The sequence below is a fragment of the Bradysia coprophila genome, chromosome II (genome assembly GCF_014529535.1).
Source record: "Bradysia coprophila strain Holo2 chromosome II, BU_Bcop_v1, whole genome shotgun sequence".
Lineage (NCBI taxonomy): Eukaryota > Metazoa > Arthropoda > Insecta > Diptera > Sciaridae > Bradysia > Bradysia coprophila.
In genome coordinates, this window is record NC_050735.1 from 7,291,232 (window position 1) to 7,312,991 (window position 21,760).

The 21,760-nt window shown below is 34.8% G+C and overlaps 1 protein-coding gene and 1 long non-coding RNA gene across 2 annotated transcripts in view; both read right to left on the reverse strand.

Moving 5' to 3' along the window:
• LOC119069778 (GTPase-activating Rap/Ran-GAP domain-like protein 3) overlaps positions 1–2,573 on the reverse strand; it is an 85,744-nt gene extending 83,171 nt beyond the window's left edge. The window contains exon 1 of the mRNA XM_037173918.1: positions 2,204–2,573. Coding sequence (XP_037029813.1) covers positions 2,204–2,412 — 209 coding nt within the window. The 5' untranslated portion in view covers positions 2,413–2,573. The remainder of the gene's footprint in view (positions 1–2,203) is intronic.
• A 294-nt stretch (positions 2,574–2,867) lies between these two features.
• Positions 2,868–10,902, reverse strand: LOC119070037. Its single transcript, XR_005086452.1, has 3 exons — positions 10,891–10,902; positions 10,421–10,425; positions 2,868–2,985 (listed from the first exon to the last, which is right to left on the reverse strand). It is a non-coding gene; the product is annotated as an uncharacterized LOC119070037 (long non-coding RNA).
• Between the last annotated feature and the right edge of the window lie 10,858 nt (positions 10,903–21,760).

The following is a 21,760-nucleotide window of genomic DNA, read 5'->3' on the forward strand; positions in this document are numbered from 1 at the left end:
TTAACTTTTCGTATCATCATCGTGTTGATATTATTTTAACATTTTCTAAATGTGTTCGCGATGGTTTTTGATTGTTTTTAGTTGAAACCGAGCCGCTAACATTGCTCGAGTTAAACATAATTAATGAGATGAATTATATTCTGATTAGCGAAATGAATGGTAAATAATTCAAATAGCATTAACTTTCAGCCGGTTGAGTTTGTTCTAGATACATTTTCGAACACCTGAAACAGTATGAGGTATTTTGTGGAGCTTTTATACCTCATGTAGATGAGGGAAGACTTTAAGGTCATTAAAATTCAAGAAAAGTTATGTGAAACACCTTTTTATTGATGTAGGTTGGTAGTTAGACAAGAGGGGGAAATAACTAGACGAAATTAAGGGACATGCATTATTTCCATTTGATCGATTTGACATAATTTATCGATGATCGACGTTTTGGTAAAATATTTATTAACTCTATGATTACTAACGGTAGACCAAAAGTGTTGCATTGTTGCATTTTTGTTGCATTTCAGCACAAATTTTTTTTGAAATTGTTGTATTAAAACAACACGTCTCCTAAGGGTTGGTAAGTAAGTAGGATATTATACTACTAGATCTACTTACCTTAGTAAACGGTATCAAATTATCGGTAAATTAGACCACATCATCGCATCGATGCGTTATTATCTCAGGGATGACCTTTGTGTATCTGAGGGATTCTTTTGAAAAACAGCCTACCGAAATCGGACGCATTTTCTATTGGAATTTTTTATATGTGCCTAGAAAGGACTTCGACCCTAGTGGCCAAAACCACTTTCAAAAAAATTCTTCGAAGTTTGTGTGGCTGGTCAAAGGTGAGCAAAAACCGAAAAGTTGCAATTTTCTTACAAAAATTGCTCCAGTTACACGAGCCGTACAGGGTCGTGTGGGGTGTCATTAGAAAGGTAATCACATGTACTATTGAGCCGAATAGGGTCTTATTGGGTTTAGAATTCATCCACACTGAAATATGTGCAGATAAAGTTTTTAACCGAAGACGTACACTGTTCTTACTGAAATTTCTCGAGGTACACAAAATGTACATGGTCGTGTGGGGTATCATTTGAAAGGTAATTTTATGTGCTTTTGAGCCAAATAGAGACTAATGTGGTTTGGATGCATCTATGATGAAATATGGACACTTAAACATTTCAACTTCTTTTTCATCGCATATGTATCCAAACCACATTAGTCTCTATTTGGCTCAAAAGCACATAAAATTACCTTTCAAATGATACCCCACACGACCATGTACCTTTTGTGTACCTCGAGAAATTTCAGTAAGAACAGTGTACGTATTTGGTTAAAAACTTTATCTGCACATATTTCAGTGTGGATGAATTCTAAACCCAATAAGACCCTATTCGGCTCAATAGTACATGTGATTACCTTTCTAATGACACCCCACACGACCCTGTACGGCTCGTGTAACTGGAGCAATTTTTGTAAGAAAATTGCAATTTTTCGGTTTTTGCTCACCTTTGACCAGCCACACAAACTTCGAAGAATTTTTTTGAAAGTGGTTTTGGCTTCTAGGGTTGAAGTCCTTTCTAGGCACATATAAAAAATTCCAATAGAAAATGCGTCCGATTTCGGTAGGCTGTTTTTCAAAAGAATCCCTCATCTACGTGTTACAAATTTTTGAAGCACTCGACCGTTATTTTCATAAAACTGTTACCAATTAAACATGAATATTGGTAAATCGAATAATTTTTAACGCTCAACCAAAAACTAATAACGCTCATTTATAAACATCCGATTTACCATACAAGCAACGCACTTCAAGCAAAAGTGCTATTAATGACAGCTGCCAAATAGAGTACTATTTTGTATGAAATTTTATCCGCACTCTTTTTACCGTGTAAAATTTTGAATGGAGCACTGTCAGTTTCAGTACCCTATTTAGAGTACCATTTTGCTTGAAGTGCGTTGATACAAGTGAAAATGACAAAATAATCGGAAATCGACTTCTCGTTAAATTCGAGTAGGTGGAAGTATCTTGGACACGATAATGATTAGTTGTTACCCCTCGGGTAAACTTGTAAGAAATTCAACTCGAAGTTATACATTTCATTGATGATTAACGTTGTTCGTCTTATCATGTTATCACTCAATTCGCCGAGTCGGCCGTGTTATCGGACTTAATAACTAAACATATTGCTTTCACAAAATAACTTACCTTGTTGGTACCATGTCCGCGTCCGTAACTAGCTCCCACGATGTAATTTTTATAGGCCATGCAATTTGACCGAAACTGTCTCTTATCAACGCCTCCCAAGATGAATACGGTGTACTGGATTCACTATGTAACCGTTCGGAACGCTGCAAACGCGCTCGTCGCCGTGGTGATGCGGTGGTCGACGTACTAGCTGTTGTTAGGTTATCCATTTTGTTATTTTCTTTGTAAATAATTTTAATTTTGGCACACGTTAACAATTGAACTTGAACTGGATTATTCGGTGGTTCTATGCATGGTAAATGTTCAGCACATCGTCACTTGTGATAAAATGAGTTTTTGTTACGAATATATGAAATATTTTTAACATTTATCTTGTCGCTGGACTTCACTGAATATATCTTGAAGCGGAATATTTTCATTATATTTACGGCTAGTACACAGTTCGTGAGACCATGAAGAAGACTTAAAAAATGACATCGTTTACATCATGCATAAAAGGTATTTGACAGGTGGCTCATATATTTTCTGTCAACATATCTCAGTCATTTTGCATTGGTCAAGTGTTCAGGCAACGCATTGCTCCTAGCATGAACATAAGAAATATTTGGAGGCTGATGAAGTCACAGTAGGCAGTGCGTTTCTTTCGTAAAGATAGATGACTTGTTTTCGTTGTATGAGTAAAAACACACAATACAATCAATCTTAAGCGGTAGCTCTCAACACAAAAGCCTACAAATTGGACATTTGTCAAAGGAGTGTTCATGCTGGGAGCAGTGCGTTGGCTCAGGTATTTTTCACGAACTGTCTACTCATCTTTCCGTTCGATTTTTTACCACCGGTTGTTAAATATGTTTGACTTAAAGGGTTGCAAAGCCTACATAAAATATTTTTTCAAAACGTGGTTGGTATATTTTTTAGACATGTCCCTAATGATGTTATTGTTTTGAAAAATTTGAATTTGCGATTCTTTTTAATTAGCCCTCGTCAAAAAATGGATATTTTAGCGGCATTTGAAAATCGAATCAAAGAGTGCTTTGGTTAAAAATTTGTTTTTTTTTTTATAATCCTTTGATGATTGTAGCAACAATTCCCTGAGGGACATGTTAATTTTCAGCTGAAACTCCGAAGAAACGGATGGAACAAACAAGAATGTAAATAACAATTAAATAGCGAAATTTCTAAAGCTTTCCATTTTAATCCATTATGGTTCGAAAGTATATTACAGTACGAAAGCTTTAAAAATTTCACAGAAAAACAATTTAATTTGTTTAATTCGAGTTTGATTTTAATTGAGTGGGCTTATTGTTAGAGAACGTTTACTGATATGTCTATTGATAATGGATGCTGAAGAGCAATGATTAGCACAGGTGATTTCCAATGAAATGTTCAGTTGCAAGTGATTTTATTCGAAATTCAGACGATCACATACGCAATAGTTATTTGTTTAATACAAAATTTCGCTCTTGTTGGAATTTCCCATTTTCTTAATCCCACCGTTTTCCGAAGAACAAGTTATGATTAACCATTTTTCTCCATGTCAATTTGTAACACAATTTTTGAAAACAGAAACAAAGGCTAAAATAAGCGGGGAGAAAATAGACATTTTCTCAACCGAACTGTCATCAGACAAAGCTTTGACAAAGCGTTATTTTTTCATAGCCTTTTGAGTTGAGAAAATAAATAACGGAATCCGCACCTATACCCACGTAACCGAATTTTCTTATTGTTGAAATACTTTGAAGACAGCATGAATTCTGGCTGCACTTAAAATAAATAAATTACTTTCAACCAGTAATTACTTAAAATAACAAGAAAGTTGGGATTTGCATTATCTTCAGAGATCATAGCTACTTTATATATATCAGGGTTGAGTTGAGTACATTCAAACACATTCAGTTGATACCGGAAGCAACTACAAAAATGTGTTGTGGCTGGTTCGGAGTTAACGCCCAGTCGATGTTTCAGACTGAACCAGGCCATAAAAGGCTGTTGGTAAGGCCTCAAAGTAAATCAACTCAAATGATCAAAATATGGAAGAGAACAATGGAATCATTCCAGTCATTTAAACACTCACCTCAAAATGCCTAGCAGGAACTCATATACTCTCTTGGTCCCACACGTTTCATTTTGTTAGGGATGATTCCCCTTATACTCATATTTACTGTCTGTATGCGCTCGCTTGGAGTGAAACATTTGACGCAATATGTACACTGTACAGAGTGTATGTATGTAACATGTCGTGAGAAGTGGAATTGCCGAAATTTAAGAAAACTATTTTATCGCTAACTATTTTGAGGTGAGTGTAACTGACGTCCAGTAACAATATACCTTAAGCCTTTGGTAAAAGCCATGGGGATGCTCTTTCGAATATAAAGCTCAAATGTAACAGATTTTTGTTATGTTCTATTACATTTCGCCATAGAATTACTAATGTCAGAGCTATATTTTTTTGTTAAACAGCTTTATTAACAGCATGGATATTTAAACAGAATGACTAAATTTACAAGAAAATAGATCGAAAGTAGATAAAGTACTGGAAAAAAATTGCGCAGCCTCTTCTGGTCAACAAAAGGTTTCCCACATCAATGACACAGTTTTCTGTCCACGCATTCTTTTAAATAAAATAAACGTGGAAAATGAAGCAAGGAAAATCAAAACATAAGAAGATTCTATAGAAAATCATGTAATAACTAACTGGATCGATTTTCTATTTACTTCCAGATTGTGGGTCAGAGCGCTGCAGATGCCCTTTCTCATTGTTTTATAATTTTTCGATTTCTTCTCTTGTTAAGAAGAACCTACTCATGGCTAAATTGTTGTCTACATTTCGGGGCAAAATTATTATTATTTTGATGATAATTTTGGACTCACATCCTTTTTGCAAAAAGTACGACCATCGTCTGGTATTAAAATGTGTTAGTTTTCAGTAAAATTTTTTAATGTTTGTGGTGATGTAACTTCAGCCCGGAACACTCAATATTTCACGAAAATTGCACTGATAACATTTGCATTTCGTCAACATACGTCCAGTATGTATGAAATGGCTGGCAGACAGCTTCATTTCTGCCTTACTTCGGATATGTATATTCGAACGTCTACATACTATATACATGTTAGACGTTAGTCTTTGTACATGATATGAAAAAAGCCTCGAAAAAAGTCTTCGATAAATTTTGATTTAATTATTCGTATGCGGCTTACTCGACAAAAAGTATGAAAACCGAAATCTCATTTCCTGCAGTACTTTACTCATAAGTTTCAAAATGTGGTTAATAAAAATTCGTCACATTACCGAAAGATTTCCTCGACTTTGCCTACACCGGTGGGTGCTAGATCATTACAAATGCAAAACTCGCCTGAAATATTTCGTTGTAATAATATTGTATTAAGCATGCAACTCACGACTGGGCAATTTTCACCGAACCAATCAAGAGTAATGCTTTTATGGGTGTTATCACACCGCCCAGGAGAAAAAAGGGAGAATTATTTCCACACACACACAAAATATGAACAAATTTGCGAAGAAAATTTTGTCTTTTCTGGGTGAACGTGTTTTCGTAGCAAGTTTGCTGTGTTTTTCGTGTGCCTGTTTTCAATAATAAGTCTCGAAGCTTGGAATTAGACATTACATTTTTCATCTAAACAGAAATTGAATTCTAAAATATATAATTTATGTACATACAAATGGTAAACGTTGGAATTAACAACCGTTTGAACCTGCCTGGTGAATCAACGCTGAAATTTTAATTTAATTTTAATGAAAAATTGCAAATTTTCGTTCTGCTCAGACATTCAACTTTCTTGTGTTTTGTATTTGTGCTACCACGATACCAGTCTAAATTATTTCATATATGCTTTCCCTCCCATTATGCATTCAACCAAGATGTAACGATATAAATTTCAGAAGAAGATTTCGCAACATAATATTATTGTAGCATAAGGTATTTTCACAATAAAAAAAGAACAGAAAACGGAATCTGGATCCCAGGCTTCATTCAGCTAATAATATATTTCTACAAGGAAAAAAACAACATCGAAATCGGTTTTCAAGTAACGTATACCCTTCATATGCAAGTACAATTTTTTGCCAATTTGAATGTATGCTGAGTTGTTCGGTTTTTGTTAGAAAAAAATAAGACATGCAAATATTACACAAAACAAGCGGGAAAGAGAGAGCGAGAAGGACTTATGTGGTTGGGTCAATATTCCAATCCGATTCGGCATCGCTGGAAATGTAAAATATAACTTATACGGAATCGTGTACTAAAAAAGGTAAAAATGTTGTCGGAAATTGGGAAATATTACATGTTACACGTGCCAGGACCGGTTGAGTCATGCTTCATCGAATTCTATAATTCTCGAATATTACAAGTTTTATCAAGTATATGTGTGGGGATGTTCACTTCGTTCGATATTTGTTTTAAGCTAAGCTGCTTAAAATATTTAATGCAGCTGAATGCGAAATTTTCTCGGCTTTTTAGAATTTATTGACTTTTTTTAAATTCGAAATAAACCGAGGAAATTTCCTTGGTTTCGAGAAATTTTCTAAATTTTCTCAATTTTCTCAAAGGCAACTGAAATTGACTTCTCCAAGTCATTTATGCTTCCTTCATAGACAGACTATGGTTTAAGTTTTTCAGTGTTCAATGTAGTACAAAAATGTACACCTCACCTAGGTGACCACCCTCATTAGAATTTATTTCATTTTATTCATTACGGGGAATCTCACAAATTGTACTTGATGCTTTTGTTATTCACATAGTATTTGACGTTAGTAGCAAGGACCGAGAGTTGGGGAAATCGAAATATTTTTAATTTCGAAGAGTTATTGCTTAAAACCTATTTGCAGAATTTAAAAAAAATGTAAGACGACAATAACGACCACAAAAGTGTTAGCTTTCAATAAGAGATAGAATTGTTTGTGGCAGTTTGACCAGTTCTAAGAGGCATCGATGCTTAGCTAAAATTGTAGCCTACATTTGCGTGTCTCGTATTTTATTTTTGATGATAGCTTTTGATCAGAATCCTTTTTGAAAAATGTACCACCGCAATAACGACCACGAATGTGTTAGCTTTCAACAGAAAATAGATTTGGTGAAAGTCGTTTGACCCAAGGTTCTGAAAGAACAGGTTAAGGCACTTATGAAGCCGGGTGAAACACAAATCTTGACAATTTAGACATGTAAATTGTTTGAAAAGTCAACTTATTATTTATTTATTTTTTGTTAAATTGAAATCGTCATATCAAATTTTCCAAACCAAGCTGGAGCTACAGGAAAATTTTGATTCCACCGCCTTCGTGATCAACTCGAAAGTGTCTTAACCTATTCTTTCAGAATAGAACCTTGGTTTGACCAACGTTTATACACTGCTCATTTTAAAACTATATTTTTACAAAAGGATTATGGTGGAAAGATATCATCAAAAGTAAACTTAAATCCAGTATTTAAAAAACGCCAAGATGTATGCTTTTCAGCCTCTTAACAGTCATATAGATTCTGCTGACTTGTTTCAGGGATAGCCTTATTTTTATAGAACACTTTTTATATGGTTTTATTGTCGTTTTATGTTTCAAAAAGAATTTACAGTACTTAAGAAACGCCCTAATGTAGGCTTTTATGTATGTACTTATCTCTATTCATCTGAACTGCTCACTTCACTCAGGACTGGCCATAAACAATTCTATTTTTTATGGAGAGCCAACACTTTTGTGGTCATTACTGTCGTCTTAGATTTTGCAAAACCGGGTTTTGTAAAATACGAGACTCACAAAGCTATTAATTTCAGCAAATCATCGGTGGATCTTAACACTTTTATAGCTAAAATATTCTACTGCACGAGAAATACCAAATATATTTTCATTGTTGCGAATCTATTAAAAACAGTCATAAATATCCCCAGCTTTGATTTGTGCGAGGAAAATGAAATTCCTAAAGTTGAATACTTCTATGCAACAGGAATGATGCCACAAGCTTTAAAATTTTTTTGTATAATGGCCTTATAATTTGAATTAGGTCACCTCGTATACACTGGTCATAAATACATTTTAAAAAGCATCTCCATTTTCATTCATATGACACGCTTTAAACCATTAAACTATTTTGATAGTTGACGAATAGTTTTCAACTTAAAATTGAGAAATGCCAATTTAGAGCAAAACAATTTTATGATCCAGAAATGTTTAATATTTAGTTACTGACGCCTTGTTTGTACTTCAATATATTGGAATTCCGCTGACGTGTTTACCTGACAAAGAAACTCCAAACTTTTCAACGGTTCTTATCTTAGGATCTGATGTTTTGTCATATTTCAAATGAATCGGCTTCAACAGTGCTCATCAGTGTGATACATGGAATGTCGTTTACTTATCCTATATCTTATAATATATTGATGAAAATGTTAAATTTACCCTGGCTGTTTAATGATGAGCTCATGCGTTAGCATAGGATTACTTCGGTTGGGTAATTTACATTTTCTTTACGATTCAGTAGACATGCATTCGATTTCTTTTGCTTTACAGGTTCGATAGAACAACATTACTCATTATGTGTCGCTAGTCTGAACTTTATGTTGTCTGCGTAACCTACAGTAATAGTAAGTGTCACAAAAAGCTTGATACACCGTCTGGTATATTGTTTACATTTGTCTGAATAATCGCAAAGTTTTATCAAATTTCCAATGTTACGACAGAATTCAGATAAAAGAAATAGATCCACAAGGGACGAATTACAGAATGTCGTTTCTGTGTTTGCTCAACAAGCACATAAGTATAGAAAATATAGTTCCGTTCCATGTATAAATACTTAATATGTTTCCAATAGATTTGCTCGCTTCAATGGGGAATACATTTTAATAAATGAAGTCACACGGTTGCGTCTTCGTATTGTGCATGAGTATTTTATGATATGTCGTTCCGGAACAACGTTAAATATGAAAAGATCCAATACCGTCTCTTGTGTATTTAAATTGTTCCGCTTTTCTTCTACAGACATTTTTGAATTGTGTTTTTTTCACATTAGAATAAACACAGCGCCAAAAATGTTATCGCAGAATTGGCGCCTTTTTTCCGAAACCAAATTGCGAACGGATCGATACATATTCTGATTCTCTCTGTTCGAAAATTTATTTAGAAATAAAATTTGTAGCTAAATGATTTGCTGAATTTGCATCAATTTATTCCGACTGCTGATATTCAAATTCAAATCGAGAAAATATTGAGAAATTAATTTCCTGTAGAAAAGACATTTGCGTATACATTTGAGACTGGGAATGCCATTTTTTATTAACGCTTCCATTTGTTTACCTCAACGAAATGCTCCAACAACGATAAATCATTTAGGTTTATCGAAAGGTCATAAAAGCAGACGGGATTTTTTTTGGAAGTATATAAACCACTAAGGGATTGACTGTCTTATTGTTTATGTAACGTTGTTCCGTTTGGAATATGTTTTCGTATCATATTTGCTTCCCTTTCAGCAGAGATAAATAATAGTTATTTTCGAAACATGTATGGAAATGATGATGGTTTTTGCACTGGCTACAAGTGACTGTCAGTAGATGTACAATGGTGGTCGGCTACGCCTCGGATCAACAAAATTCACACGAAAACTCTTCCTTTTCATCTCTTTTTTCCTAGTCATGTAAAAGTAGATTAATATGATATAAGGGGAATGATATACTGCTTTATCGTATGAGCGAAAACAAGACAACAAAATGGGAAAATGACACTTTCCCTGAAAATTCAAAGTAATATATGATTTAGGCCTCTAGGGATATAATGACGACGTCACAACATGGCGCGAATTTAATAATATATATTATGCATATGCACCTGTTGCCAAGATTGATATTTTGACGTGTAGGACGTTATTGCCCTAGCCGAAGGCGTGGGCCATAATGCCTACACGTCAAAATTACAGTCTGGCAATAGGTGCATATCATATTTTATCTGTCGAGAACAGATATATCGAGATCCCTAGAGGGATAAGCTCGAGATTATCGTTCTAGACAGATAAATACTATTACATGACTAGGGATAAAAAGATGAAAAGGTAGAGTTTTCGTTTGCATTTTATAGATCGTCGTAGCCACGAAATTCATTACTTTTTACTACCTTTCGGTACAGTAATTCCTAAAAAGTTATTGGAGATATTGGAGATACACCCTTTAGTGATGTAGCCCATGTTTATCTCTACAATCAAATATACATTTTAAAACTTTCTCTTCAATCTTATTCGTAATAAATGCCACGAATAATAATAATAATCTGTCTTAACTCACGGAAGGTTTAAATCAATACAAATGCTAATGCTAATATGGTATAAATTGGATTGAGGTTGAGGAAGTTATAAGAAGATTAAACTTTATCTGCACAAAATCTGTATTTTGTAAAGTCGGTAATAGAGCATTGTAGATTCGAATTTTGAAGAGTTTCGGTTGAAACACATACATAGATTGAAGTTTTATATATGTAAAAGCATATAAAAATATAAAATCCTACATCTTCCATTACGATGAAAGCCTACATACGACTTACATGATCGACGCCGTAAGTGCGCATTAGAATTTAAATTTTTAGTGAACCATTAGTAAGCATTTGTTCGCATAACTCTAAATAGTACATTACTGTCTTGCTGTACAGTGAACGACATCTCAAATGTATTTTTCATATTGGACTCTTGGTCAACTCGATTTTTTTTCCATAAAAGGATAAGTTGAAATTTATTTTTTAATTCATTGGTTCATCCATTGATTCATCGAAAATTCAAATTCTAAAGCGCGCTTATGGCGTCAATTCTCATATGAAAATGGAGGGATTAACGCTGCGGTAGTTAACGCATTATATCACGTTTTGTGCAAAAGCTTTTACGTCATCAGCTTTAACACTTTTACGTCATCAGCTTTAACAATCGTTTTTCAACAGTTATAATTAGTAAGACAACAATATTATTGCTGGCAATGACAATGGCTAGCCGCCTATTATAAAATGTGCTTGTTAATCGGACAGTGTTTGTTTTATATTTAGTACGTCCATACATAATCGACCGACGAACATTAGTTGTGGATGCGAATTTGGTAATCTAATGAATGGGAAAACAGGTGAATGACGTAATTATTGCTTAGAATAATAACAGAGCAAAGCAAATTAAATTTCGGAGAATGCTATTGAAAACGGACAGGATTATCTACATATTGTTGAGAGTCGGTTTTTGTGGTTAGATGTGTAGGTAAATACTGTTCGACAATATTGTCAGAAAATGACAGATTTATACATTGTTTTGTACGCGTTTATGTGTAGCTTTATTTTGTGGTTTTTCATTTTTGATATAAATGTAAACTCACGATATTCAATTAATTTTGACCCGTGCCACACAATATGCCTGCTGTCTGTATGATATTGCAAATTTCCATACGATTTGACAGATAAAATGTCAACTCACTTCGTTTGAGCTACAACACGTGAAAAAGCCTAAAACTCGCTGACCAGGCCAGACAAGCAAATTTTCATTGCAGGCACAGTGTAAACATGAGATTTACAACAAGCTTGCAAAATATTTGACAGATATTTCACGCCATTAGGGCGCATACAAGAATTGTATTTCATCCATTGACGTTAACTTTTGTCGCTCAGTTAAAACTGTCAAACTTAACTGTGAGGTTAGATTCTCCACGGCCGATTTTGTACGTGAATCCGAATTAACTTGTCAGTGAAACTTGACATTTTTGATGTAAAAAGGTTGTCGATTTTCGTGTTGATGAATAACAATTATTTTGGAGTGATGACATTGTGTTCAAATACTTAAAATCAATTAATTAAATTTTGTTTTTATTGCAACAACAGTTGTCAAAATTTACTTTCATTAACTCAGCGCGTTCACTGAGCGACGCAAAATTAGAATTTCTGTACGGGCTCTATGTATGCCTAAAATTTGAATTTCAAGTGAACGAGTCGATGAAAAAGTGAACCGAAAGATACATTTCAACGTTTCAACGTATGAAAATGACGCTGCGCTCTTACGGCGTGAATTCGTATGTTTTCTGTCAACTCAACATTTTCAATGAACTACCTTTAGTGACAAATTTTCGAAAAATGTTCGACTGAAATATGTTAACATAAAGTGTATGAGCTGATCTTTCAAGTTTTCTCTTGCATGATGTAAACCCGATGTAAAAGCTTATTTTGCAGGCATTCTTCATGAACTTTGCATGGTTTCACGAACTGTGAACTAGCCCCTGAGGGTACTGCCGTCTATTTTCTATTCGCAAAATTTTTGCCAGTTGCAGTTGACACATTGCATAAACCAACATAAAAGGAGAATGTTTTGTTTACCAATGTCAGGTATTCATACAAACCGGAGGACATAGCGATTTCATATAAACAAACTCACCTCTCATGAGAGGTGAGTTTCTTTATATGAAATCACTATGTCCTCCGCTCCATACAAAGTTTGACACTCGACCATACCTTGTGTTGACGTTCATTGATGTAAACATCACACAAAGAAAAAGCTGTTAGAACGGTTTAATATCGGGTAGGCGAATGTGGCAAAGTCATCAAATGATATGACACCCACAGCACTAATCAGAAATTAGGCCAAAACAAACAAATATATGTGATGCAGCTCACATGTAATAAAGTAGAAAGACCAATGTAACGAATGCAACGGAACAACACAGAGGTTTTTATTGCACATTATATCGAACATGAAAATTTAAAAAATCGAAAAACGCCAGCAGTCAACAAAAGTTGTTGAAAAGAGCTATCATTGTATGCTGACCACGTTTCGTTTTTACAGCAATAAGTCAGTATTGAACGAAAATGGGGAAAAATACTAAATAATAGTTCCAGTTCCAGAAGTGGACTGTCGATGCCAACATGATATTTGTATGGTGCAGTATTTACTACGTAAAATAGTCAAGGCCACACTGTCAACTTCAAATACCCGGAAATATGCTTTAAGAAAAATCTTGACCAAAAACTTTTATTTTGTGAGAACACACGAGTACTATTAGTCACTAGCAGCAGTCCATGCTACATAATTCAGTTCACTGATTTTACTTTAAAATTAAAATTCGAAAATCTCCACTCATCATCAAAATACTCCAAATAAAGCACTTAGAACTTCTTAAATAAACAAAAATCGGATGGTATACATTGGCCTGGTTGATAGTGAGAAAATGGTATAAGTACTGTAAATGGATTCGGATTCCGAATCCAAATAAACAGTGGAGAGTAAAGTGAACGGCACAATGTACGGGTATAAAAATCGATTTGAAATTTTTGAATACACAGTGGATGTGTGTATTCTACACGGGTGTACCACTTTACCATAAAAATTGTCGTAAAATACCATCGATTTTAGGCAATTGCCGAAGACAATTAAAAGTTACTGTAACAGAAAATCGTTGTTGCCGAAAACTATAACATTCAGAAAATTAAAAAACGATTCGATGTTTTTGAACGACATTCAACAGGGCTGGTACAAAAATCAAAAATGTTCTAAGTTACACCCCTGTAATAGAAATTCTGTCATTTGGTAAATATCGAATTTTCTTCTTCTTTTTTTTGGTAAAACAATTTCAGCTATTGAATGGATACCTCTCGGATATTTCCATTTTACATTCCATGGCGGTTAAACATTTTTCGGTTAGTGCACTTGCGATTGTAAACTCATAATAATGCTCGAGCTTTTTATAGTAGTATGCATAACAATATAACAGTGATGAAAGTCTTATACCCTTCTCTAATTTGCATAATTATGTGGATATTAATCCGAGTCAAAAGATAAGGAGAAAATGAAACCCTCGTACAATGTCCGGACATTTTATGACCAAGAAGGTAAATGTGAAAGGTATTGTGAAGGAAATATTCAAGGTTACTGATTCCATTACCTTATCCCAAATTTTAACTTGTTGAGGCGAACAAATTTATGAAGTGATACAACGTAACGTAATCCGCTTTCGATTATCCGATTAGAATGATGGAACGTCGCTTTGTATATTTACATTTCAATATTTCTTCCAATCGTGCCTGCATTTTAACTAAGTTAATAAACAACCCAGGGCAACAGCAATATAAAGAAACTTAAACAACAGCAGAAAGACAAACTCCAACATTTTTATAAACGGTGGCGAGCTGCTCAAGTTGGAAAAGAATGGAACGTTTCTTTTTTGTTATTTTTTTTTGTGTGTATTAAATCGACGCAAAAAAGCTAAGCCATGATTCAATTTGGAATCAAAGCAACGGCTCCCGAGTAAAAATAAAAGTCTCAAAGGTTCGAAAAGAGACGTCTCACGTCTCACAATACAAAGGATTTGAGACCTGGAGACGTCTCTTTTCGAACCTTTGAGACTTTTATTTTTACTCGGGCTCCGAGTGAATATGCTTTTTATTTGTGTGCCACAGGTATGGTTATATGATTTATGGTTTCAATTCCTGCGTGAGAATGTAATAAATAATATGGGAGAGAAGGAAAAAAAACCTCTAGAGGTACACTTAATAAATTTTATTTAAAAGAACCGTAAAACCATCCACCATTTAATAAAAAAAACGGAATCGTAATAAAGTATTATACTCTGACATGGATCGTAAATTTCTCCTTCATGAAATATTTATCTTTTTCTTAAATTAATCCTTACGAGGAATGAATTATACATAAAGTCGCCTTTCAGAATTTTATTTTTGTGTGCCTTGCTTTCTCACTCTCTGGACTTCTCATTCCCAAAAATGTGTCTACTTGGTGGAAAGTTGATGGATTGCAATAAAAATTCGTTCTAAGATGTCGCGTCAGACGACAATATTGCTGGTAATAGGTCGTATGGTCTTTTAAGAATACCTCAATCATTGTCGGGTTATAAATTGAAGCGCTAGAAGTCACCATGCATTATAATTATAAATTATAAAGAACATTTACACATTCACTGTAACTGAATTCTCACGGAGCTGCGGGAACTGAAAGAAATATTGCTTGACGTCGGTTCCAACCGAAAGTACCGAAAATTCCAATGACACAATGTGAATTACCAATTACCAATTAATCGTCACAAATCAAATCACAAATCAACCAAAAGAAAATATTTACAAATTTATGTTTATAATGCAGTCAACGCCTCACTGCCTTACGTGTTTATACGAGTTTAATAGTCATACACGCGAATGACAGTGGTAAAACCGTATAATCACGTATAACACGCTGAGATTGTATGACTTGACCAGCTGAAGTTAATTGCGTCACAAATTTGGTTAGGCTTAACTTAGGGTTCCCAGATCGAAAATTTAAAAAAGATTACATTTTTGACTTGAAAAAGAGTACGGTTGTCAAAGCAGGATAAAACCATTAAAAAACTGTTTTTAAGTAATAGCTTTGTGTTCTAACTCTTTTTGGAAGAAGTATAACTTTCGTTTTATGCAGCGTTTATTGATAACAACCACAAACGTTTCGAGCATTTAAGAGTGATATCGCGAAATCTTCGAACAACTTTGGGACAAGGGGTCACAGATATTATTGACTTATAGCTCATTCGATCCGTTGAACTTTTGCGAGTAAAACGTAGTAATGTACGTTTGGTGAACTTTATTTTGTTGTCGACGCTCGAGGTCATGAAGTAAGGGTCTGCCAAAAGGGGCCCAAAATCGTTTTCTTGCCAAACCGAAGTGTACGTAACCAACGTGGATATATCAAGTAACTCTTTACTTTAGTTTAGTTCACTTCAGATAACAATTTTATTGCAAATAAATATTGAATAGCCACAAGAAAGTCCAAAAATGCTTCATACTCCACTTTTATATAGAAAATAGTCCAAATAGATCGAAATTTGGGTTCCAAGAGTATAAGAACCACGTGAATACATCGAAAAATTCTTTATTTTAGTTGTTCTCACTCTTGTCAGCAATAAATAATGAATAGCCGCACAAAAAGCCTCAAAAAAGCGAAAAACTAACGAAAGAAAGAGATAAAATTTCGTCGACTTGGAGTGGACTTCCGCTAAAGTCGCTCCAACCCTCCAACTTATCCAAGTACATGTTATGGTATTACAGAGCCTAGGCTCTCTCACCATACAAACCATGTCTCGGACTTATGTCACTGCAGCCGGTCAGGAACTTGGGAAAATCACCTATTTTTTCACCTAAAATGATTGATATCACCAACAGGTCAACATGGAACTGGTGGTGTGTTTTAATGTACGTCTCTTCAAGGCCTACAAGGCTAGCTAAAAAAGTTTTTTTTTCCCAAAATGGGACTAATCGACTAATCGCGAGAAAACGATTTTGGGCTCCTTTTGGCAGACCCTTACTTCACGAGCGTCGACAACAAAATAAAGTTCACCAAACGTAATACTACGTTTTACTCGCAAAAGTTCAACGGATCGAGTGAGCTATAAGTCAATAATACCTGTGACCCCTTGTCCCAAAATGTCTGATTTTAATGAAAAGTTACCACAACTTGAACAAAATGTGAGCAAAAAGTTATCATATCGAAGTTCTCAATTGAAGTCATTGTTTCAAAAACTTTATTAATGCCGCCAGTGTACAAATTGGTTGTTTGCAAAACAAACTGCGTCAAATATTTCAAAGCGTTCCCGAAATTTTGAAAAAAGTGTTCTTTGACTACTTCCATGCTACTAAAAAAATGTCTTGTGAAACCGTACAATGATTTTCGTATAAAATTGAGCGAAATATTTTCTGTTTTCCTGTAGAAAAAGGAGTACAAAATCAAAGAAATAGTACTGGGCTAGCCGCAGTCGGTGAAAAGTAGTTGCAATGTCGAAAAAAAGTATTCTGGGAAACCTATTCAGGAACATGATCACGTGACTTTCTGTTGCATTTCAATAGGGAACATGTCACTTTGTTACAAGGAAAATATTTTTTGGAGATTTCGTTTTTGGCGATATTTCAAGAATTTGCGATTGTTGTTGCAAAAAATCTTCAGGAAAATTTTACCTTTACAACTAAACAACTAAAAACTAAAAAGGCAATCAGCACAATGGGAGGAACTTCGATTTATTGTTATTATCAGATAAAACGTGACGGAAGTAGTCCTAGTATTCCAAAAAACTAACATTTTATTCAAAATGTGCATATAAAAGAAAATCATTGTTTTCTGAAATGAATACGACAAAAAACAAAACGTTGCAATTCAACAATAGTTTCTTCTTTCATGCTCCAAATGCTTCGCTCTTCAGGACATGTACATAATTGGATTAAATATACATATACGTGAAGCTCACTTTTTTTATCCAAGAATTCTTCTACTATTTGAACAAGAAAGAAAAGCGAATCGAATTCAAATTTTGTTTCCTTAAAAGCATTACTTAACTCGAACAACAATCATTCAATTTGATATTTCGGTCAATAAAATGCTTTTGTCACATTTAAAATCAATCAGTCAGAATCAATAAAATCGAATTTGGAATTTGGAGAAATTCATTGTATTCTGTGAACATATTTCGACTTTTACCTTTAAATAAACAAGTGTACAAAAAATGTAAATAAAGTACGGTGAGTTCCCAGAAGAGCATAACATAAATACTCAAATGTGACGGTTTGATGATTTTGATTGTTATTTGGTGAATTGGTGCTACGGTCGGCCTCGACCGGTGAGAGATGGAACACTTTCCAATTTTAATGTTTCGTAGTTTCTAATCAATATTTTTTTAATTTTCTGATTACCGCTGGTGTACATACATCCTCCCCTTTAAAATGTCTAATTTCTTCTTTAAATCCCAAAACGAATCTGATTTTATCTTTCTAAATACGGATTACTGGTGCGGACAAAAAACACGCATTTTCGAAAGATTTACCGTAAATGGGCAAAAACCTTCGGTCATTGATTAATTTGTTGTCGAAGGACGACCCTTAAAAAGTTTTCAGTATTTGTATCGTTATCATTTCTACGTAACGTAGAAGTTTGGTAGCCACGTCCATTTAAAAAAAAACAAACTCGAAACGGTTCAAAAGCAATTAGTCATTCAATATTGGTTACGACAAATTCTTTGTTATCATTGTTTAACCATCACGCCGAGCCACCAGAATGTCAAGAAATTAATTAAACCCAGAACCAACCACTTTCCAATAAATAGGTACACAACCGAACCAAAAAATAAAAAATTATTCATGGAAAGAAGGACCACCAAAAAGAATACGCAAATACAACAAGTTTTCAATATTAATCACCAAAGGATACCCTCATTTGAATATTAAGCTTTTTGTCCCCCAATAAAAGTTTCACCAAAAAAAGTATGGAAGATTAAGCGATTAGCGAAAATTCAATGAAAATGATTAAGAAAATCTAAATTAAAATTTCTGAAATTCATTCAACAGTTCAATGCTATCACAATATTAGACCAAAATTTGTAAACCGACAAAACCTCGAATAGAGAATTTCTCTCATTTTTTTATCTATCTTCAAAACATCTGTCCATCCCTAAATGTAATCAAATACAAATCTAAATTGATGGGCATCTCGACAAACACCACAATAAAATTGACTTACGAAACTAAAAGCAATTAACCGCATCCACACACAAGGCTCACATTTTCATTGTTATTATATAACATAAATCCACTTAAGAAATAAAAGTTTGTGCCTGTTTGTTGTTCACTTATCACTTGTATGGTGGCTTAATCACATCTAACTGTGTTCGCTTGTCTGTTACGTTTAAACAAGTAACGAAGATTCAACAATCTTCAGCTTTAACAACACTTCTACGAATGGCAGATTGTTGCTTGTTACAATAGAAAAGTTATTGAGCTTTAACGTTTGATGTTGAACCGATGTGGTATGAACCGAATCATTCGCTGTAACGGACCAAATCGTACTGATGGAAAAGCGCTGAGAGAAATGAAGAAGACGTTGTGTAGTGAATGGTAGCGTACGTTTTATCGTAATGTTAGAGCATTTTGTGCTAGTATGCGTACTGTGTACGATTGAAAAGCTTTTTTGTTTCGGAATCCGAGTTTGTGCTTTTCGTTTGCACAAATTTGAGTATTCTATGCTGAAATCCGTGTGGCATTGAAACATTTCTCTTCGATTGGCAAACATATGTTCAACGTAGAGGTGTGCACCGCCGATTTTACGCCGGCGCGCCGCCGATTTTACGCCGGCGCGCCGCCGATTTTTTGCTAAATTTTCGGCGCGCCGCCGCCGAAAAATTATAGCTCACGCCACCGCCGCCGCCGATTGTATTTTCGTCGCGCTGAAATTTTATACGTTTAGTGCTTTCAGCCATTTTAATGGGCGGCAATATAAACTTAAATTGAAAAATCTATACAAAAGTGTGCGCCTGAGTACAAGGTTTTAGCAAATGTTTATCTTTCTTAATTTATAAGTCAGGTTTCTATATGCTGCTATGTTTCTATATGCGTAGAAAGGAGTTTTTTGTTAAAACATACAACTGAGGATGGTCAGATCACGCTGGCCTGGGACCGCCATCGATACCCGAGGTCGAAACAACATTTGTCTTTTCTGTATCCTCACTTAACGTGAACCCTTGGGTACGTTACTCTATTTCCTGTGCAATGGAATGGAGCGCGGCAGACGGCAGACGACGTTTCTCTTATTGCCTGTTGATGCAGATAAGAGGAAGAAGAAAGAGAACAAAATTCAGTGCATCAGTCAAAACTGGGTGAATACTACTGTAATTGTAAAGTGGCAAACTCAAGACCTTATGTTGAATTTGGGTGGAAAATGGCGCAAATCACATGCTTCAGGAATTTATAAAGTGGAAAATCTTTCCGGTTTCAAGTTTTTTCGTCAAAAGACGAGACACGGATATCTCTATTTTCAATTTTTAGCTGCTTTATGTACAAAATTTGGGAAATAAAACCTTATTACCGTATGTTGATTCCACGGGGAAGAGACTGTCGATTTTGTGTCTTGCTAATCGGGATGTAATCAGAGGAATTGAGTAAGCAATCGAGCGGTCATGATACGAAACGATTTATTGTGGTGATGTACTTGATGTAAAGCTACAAATTCTGAATTCCACGAAATTAGGTTATGTACACAGTACACAGCTAAACTATGAAAACTTACATATTGTGGTTGACTACACTTTGACAACTATGCGACACATAATCTACTTTACAGACGGAATTCTCCGGCTATGATTCGATACGAAAGAACTATTAAGTACGGCTCGCTGCGTGATCGACGATTTGTTCAATAGAAATTTCCGAATGAATCGCTTATGGGTCGTGAATTCAGCGTGACGTTGGTTTATATTTGACGTGTCATCTGTGATGAACAAGCTGGTGCCATCTGCACATTGTAGATGGCAGTAACACCGTAGTCTATACACTTATTACTTATAAATTTAAGTTTATCTAATTCTCTTATTTGCGAAAACTTTCTACTACGATCTCACTCCTACATCGAAGATGGACTAAAGGCAACGGAAACGGTTATTGCATAAATCGAAAGATAATAGTAGTGAGTTTGCGTAAATGACATAAATTATAAGTTAGAAATAAGAAACCTGCAAAACATCTAGTATGACGATGTGACTTAAAATTTCCAACTTATAAGTTGACTTATAGCTTATGTGTCATTTACGCAAACTCACTAATCATTCTTGGATTCATTAAATTAGATGTTTTTAAGATAATAGGTCAGTAATTGTACATTCAAAATATAAAAGGTGAGATACGTCTCAGTTGATTCCCCTTGTATAAGTAGTTGATACTTCAGATCGCAAGATAGTAAGAATTCAGTGTTCGGAAAAAGGGTTGCGCACGCTTTTTCAAATGTTTTTGCATTATTTTCGAAAGTTTAGATTTTTTGTAAATTTATCGGCGCGCCGATCGGCGCACCGCCGCCGACTATAAATTTCTTTCGGTGCGCCGCCGCCGATCCCTTACCAGTCGGCGCACCGCCGCCGACTATTTTAAGATCGGCGCACACCTCTAGTTCAACGTATTATGCTTCGTTTGGTTTGAAATTGCTGCCAGTGAATACGTAAAATAATTCTCGTCTGTTTACCGAATTTTGCATTAGGTTGTACGTGCAAATCATATTGTTTGAAAGTGGATTGCAACAGGTTCAGTAAATAGGGCTGCAATTTGGATAAAAGATTTCAATGCCACAATCATTTAGCGAATTTAGCTTGAACTCAAGGTCATTGCCCTTAAAACAAAACGAAGCAGCAAAATAGCGTCTGAGCATGTAGTATATTGACTGAACACCGGTTGCATCTAAAGTACATTTTAATATTTAAATTCACGAAAACTTCGAAAAGTTCATTCAGAAAGGGTCTGTGAGAGAGTACAGCAAATTTTTGTGTGTGGATAATTATGCAGGCTTTCATAAACCATCCAAAGTTAAATTTGTTAGTCAACTGTGTTGGCATTTTGATTGCAAAAATACGTGCATGCGATGGCACACAAGCTTTAGTTACAGCTCTTTGTGTATGAGAAAGGTTTTCTGTGTAGAAAGGAGGATTTAAGAATTTAGTCACAACTTAAACTCATAAGTTATAGACGCTGTATGGTATCATATCACTAAATCAATAATATGACTGGACGGAAGTACCTATAAAAACGCCATCAATGCGATGTAT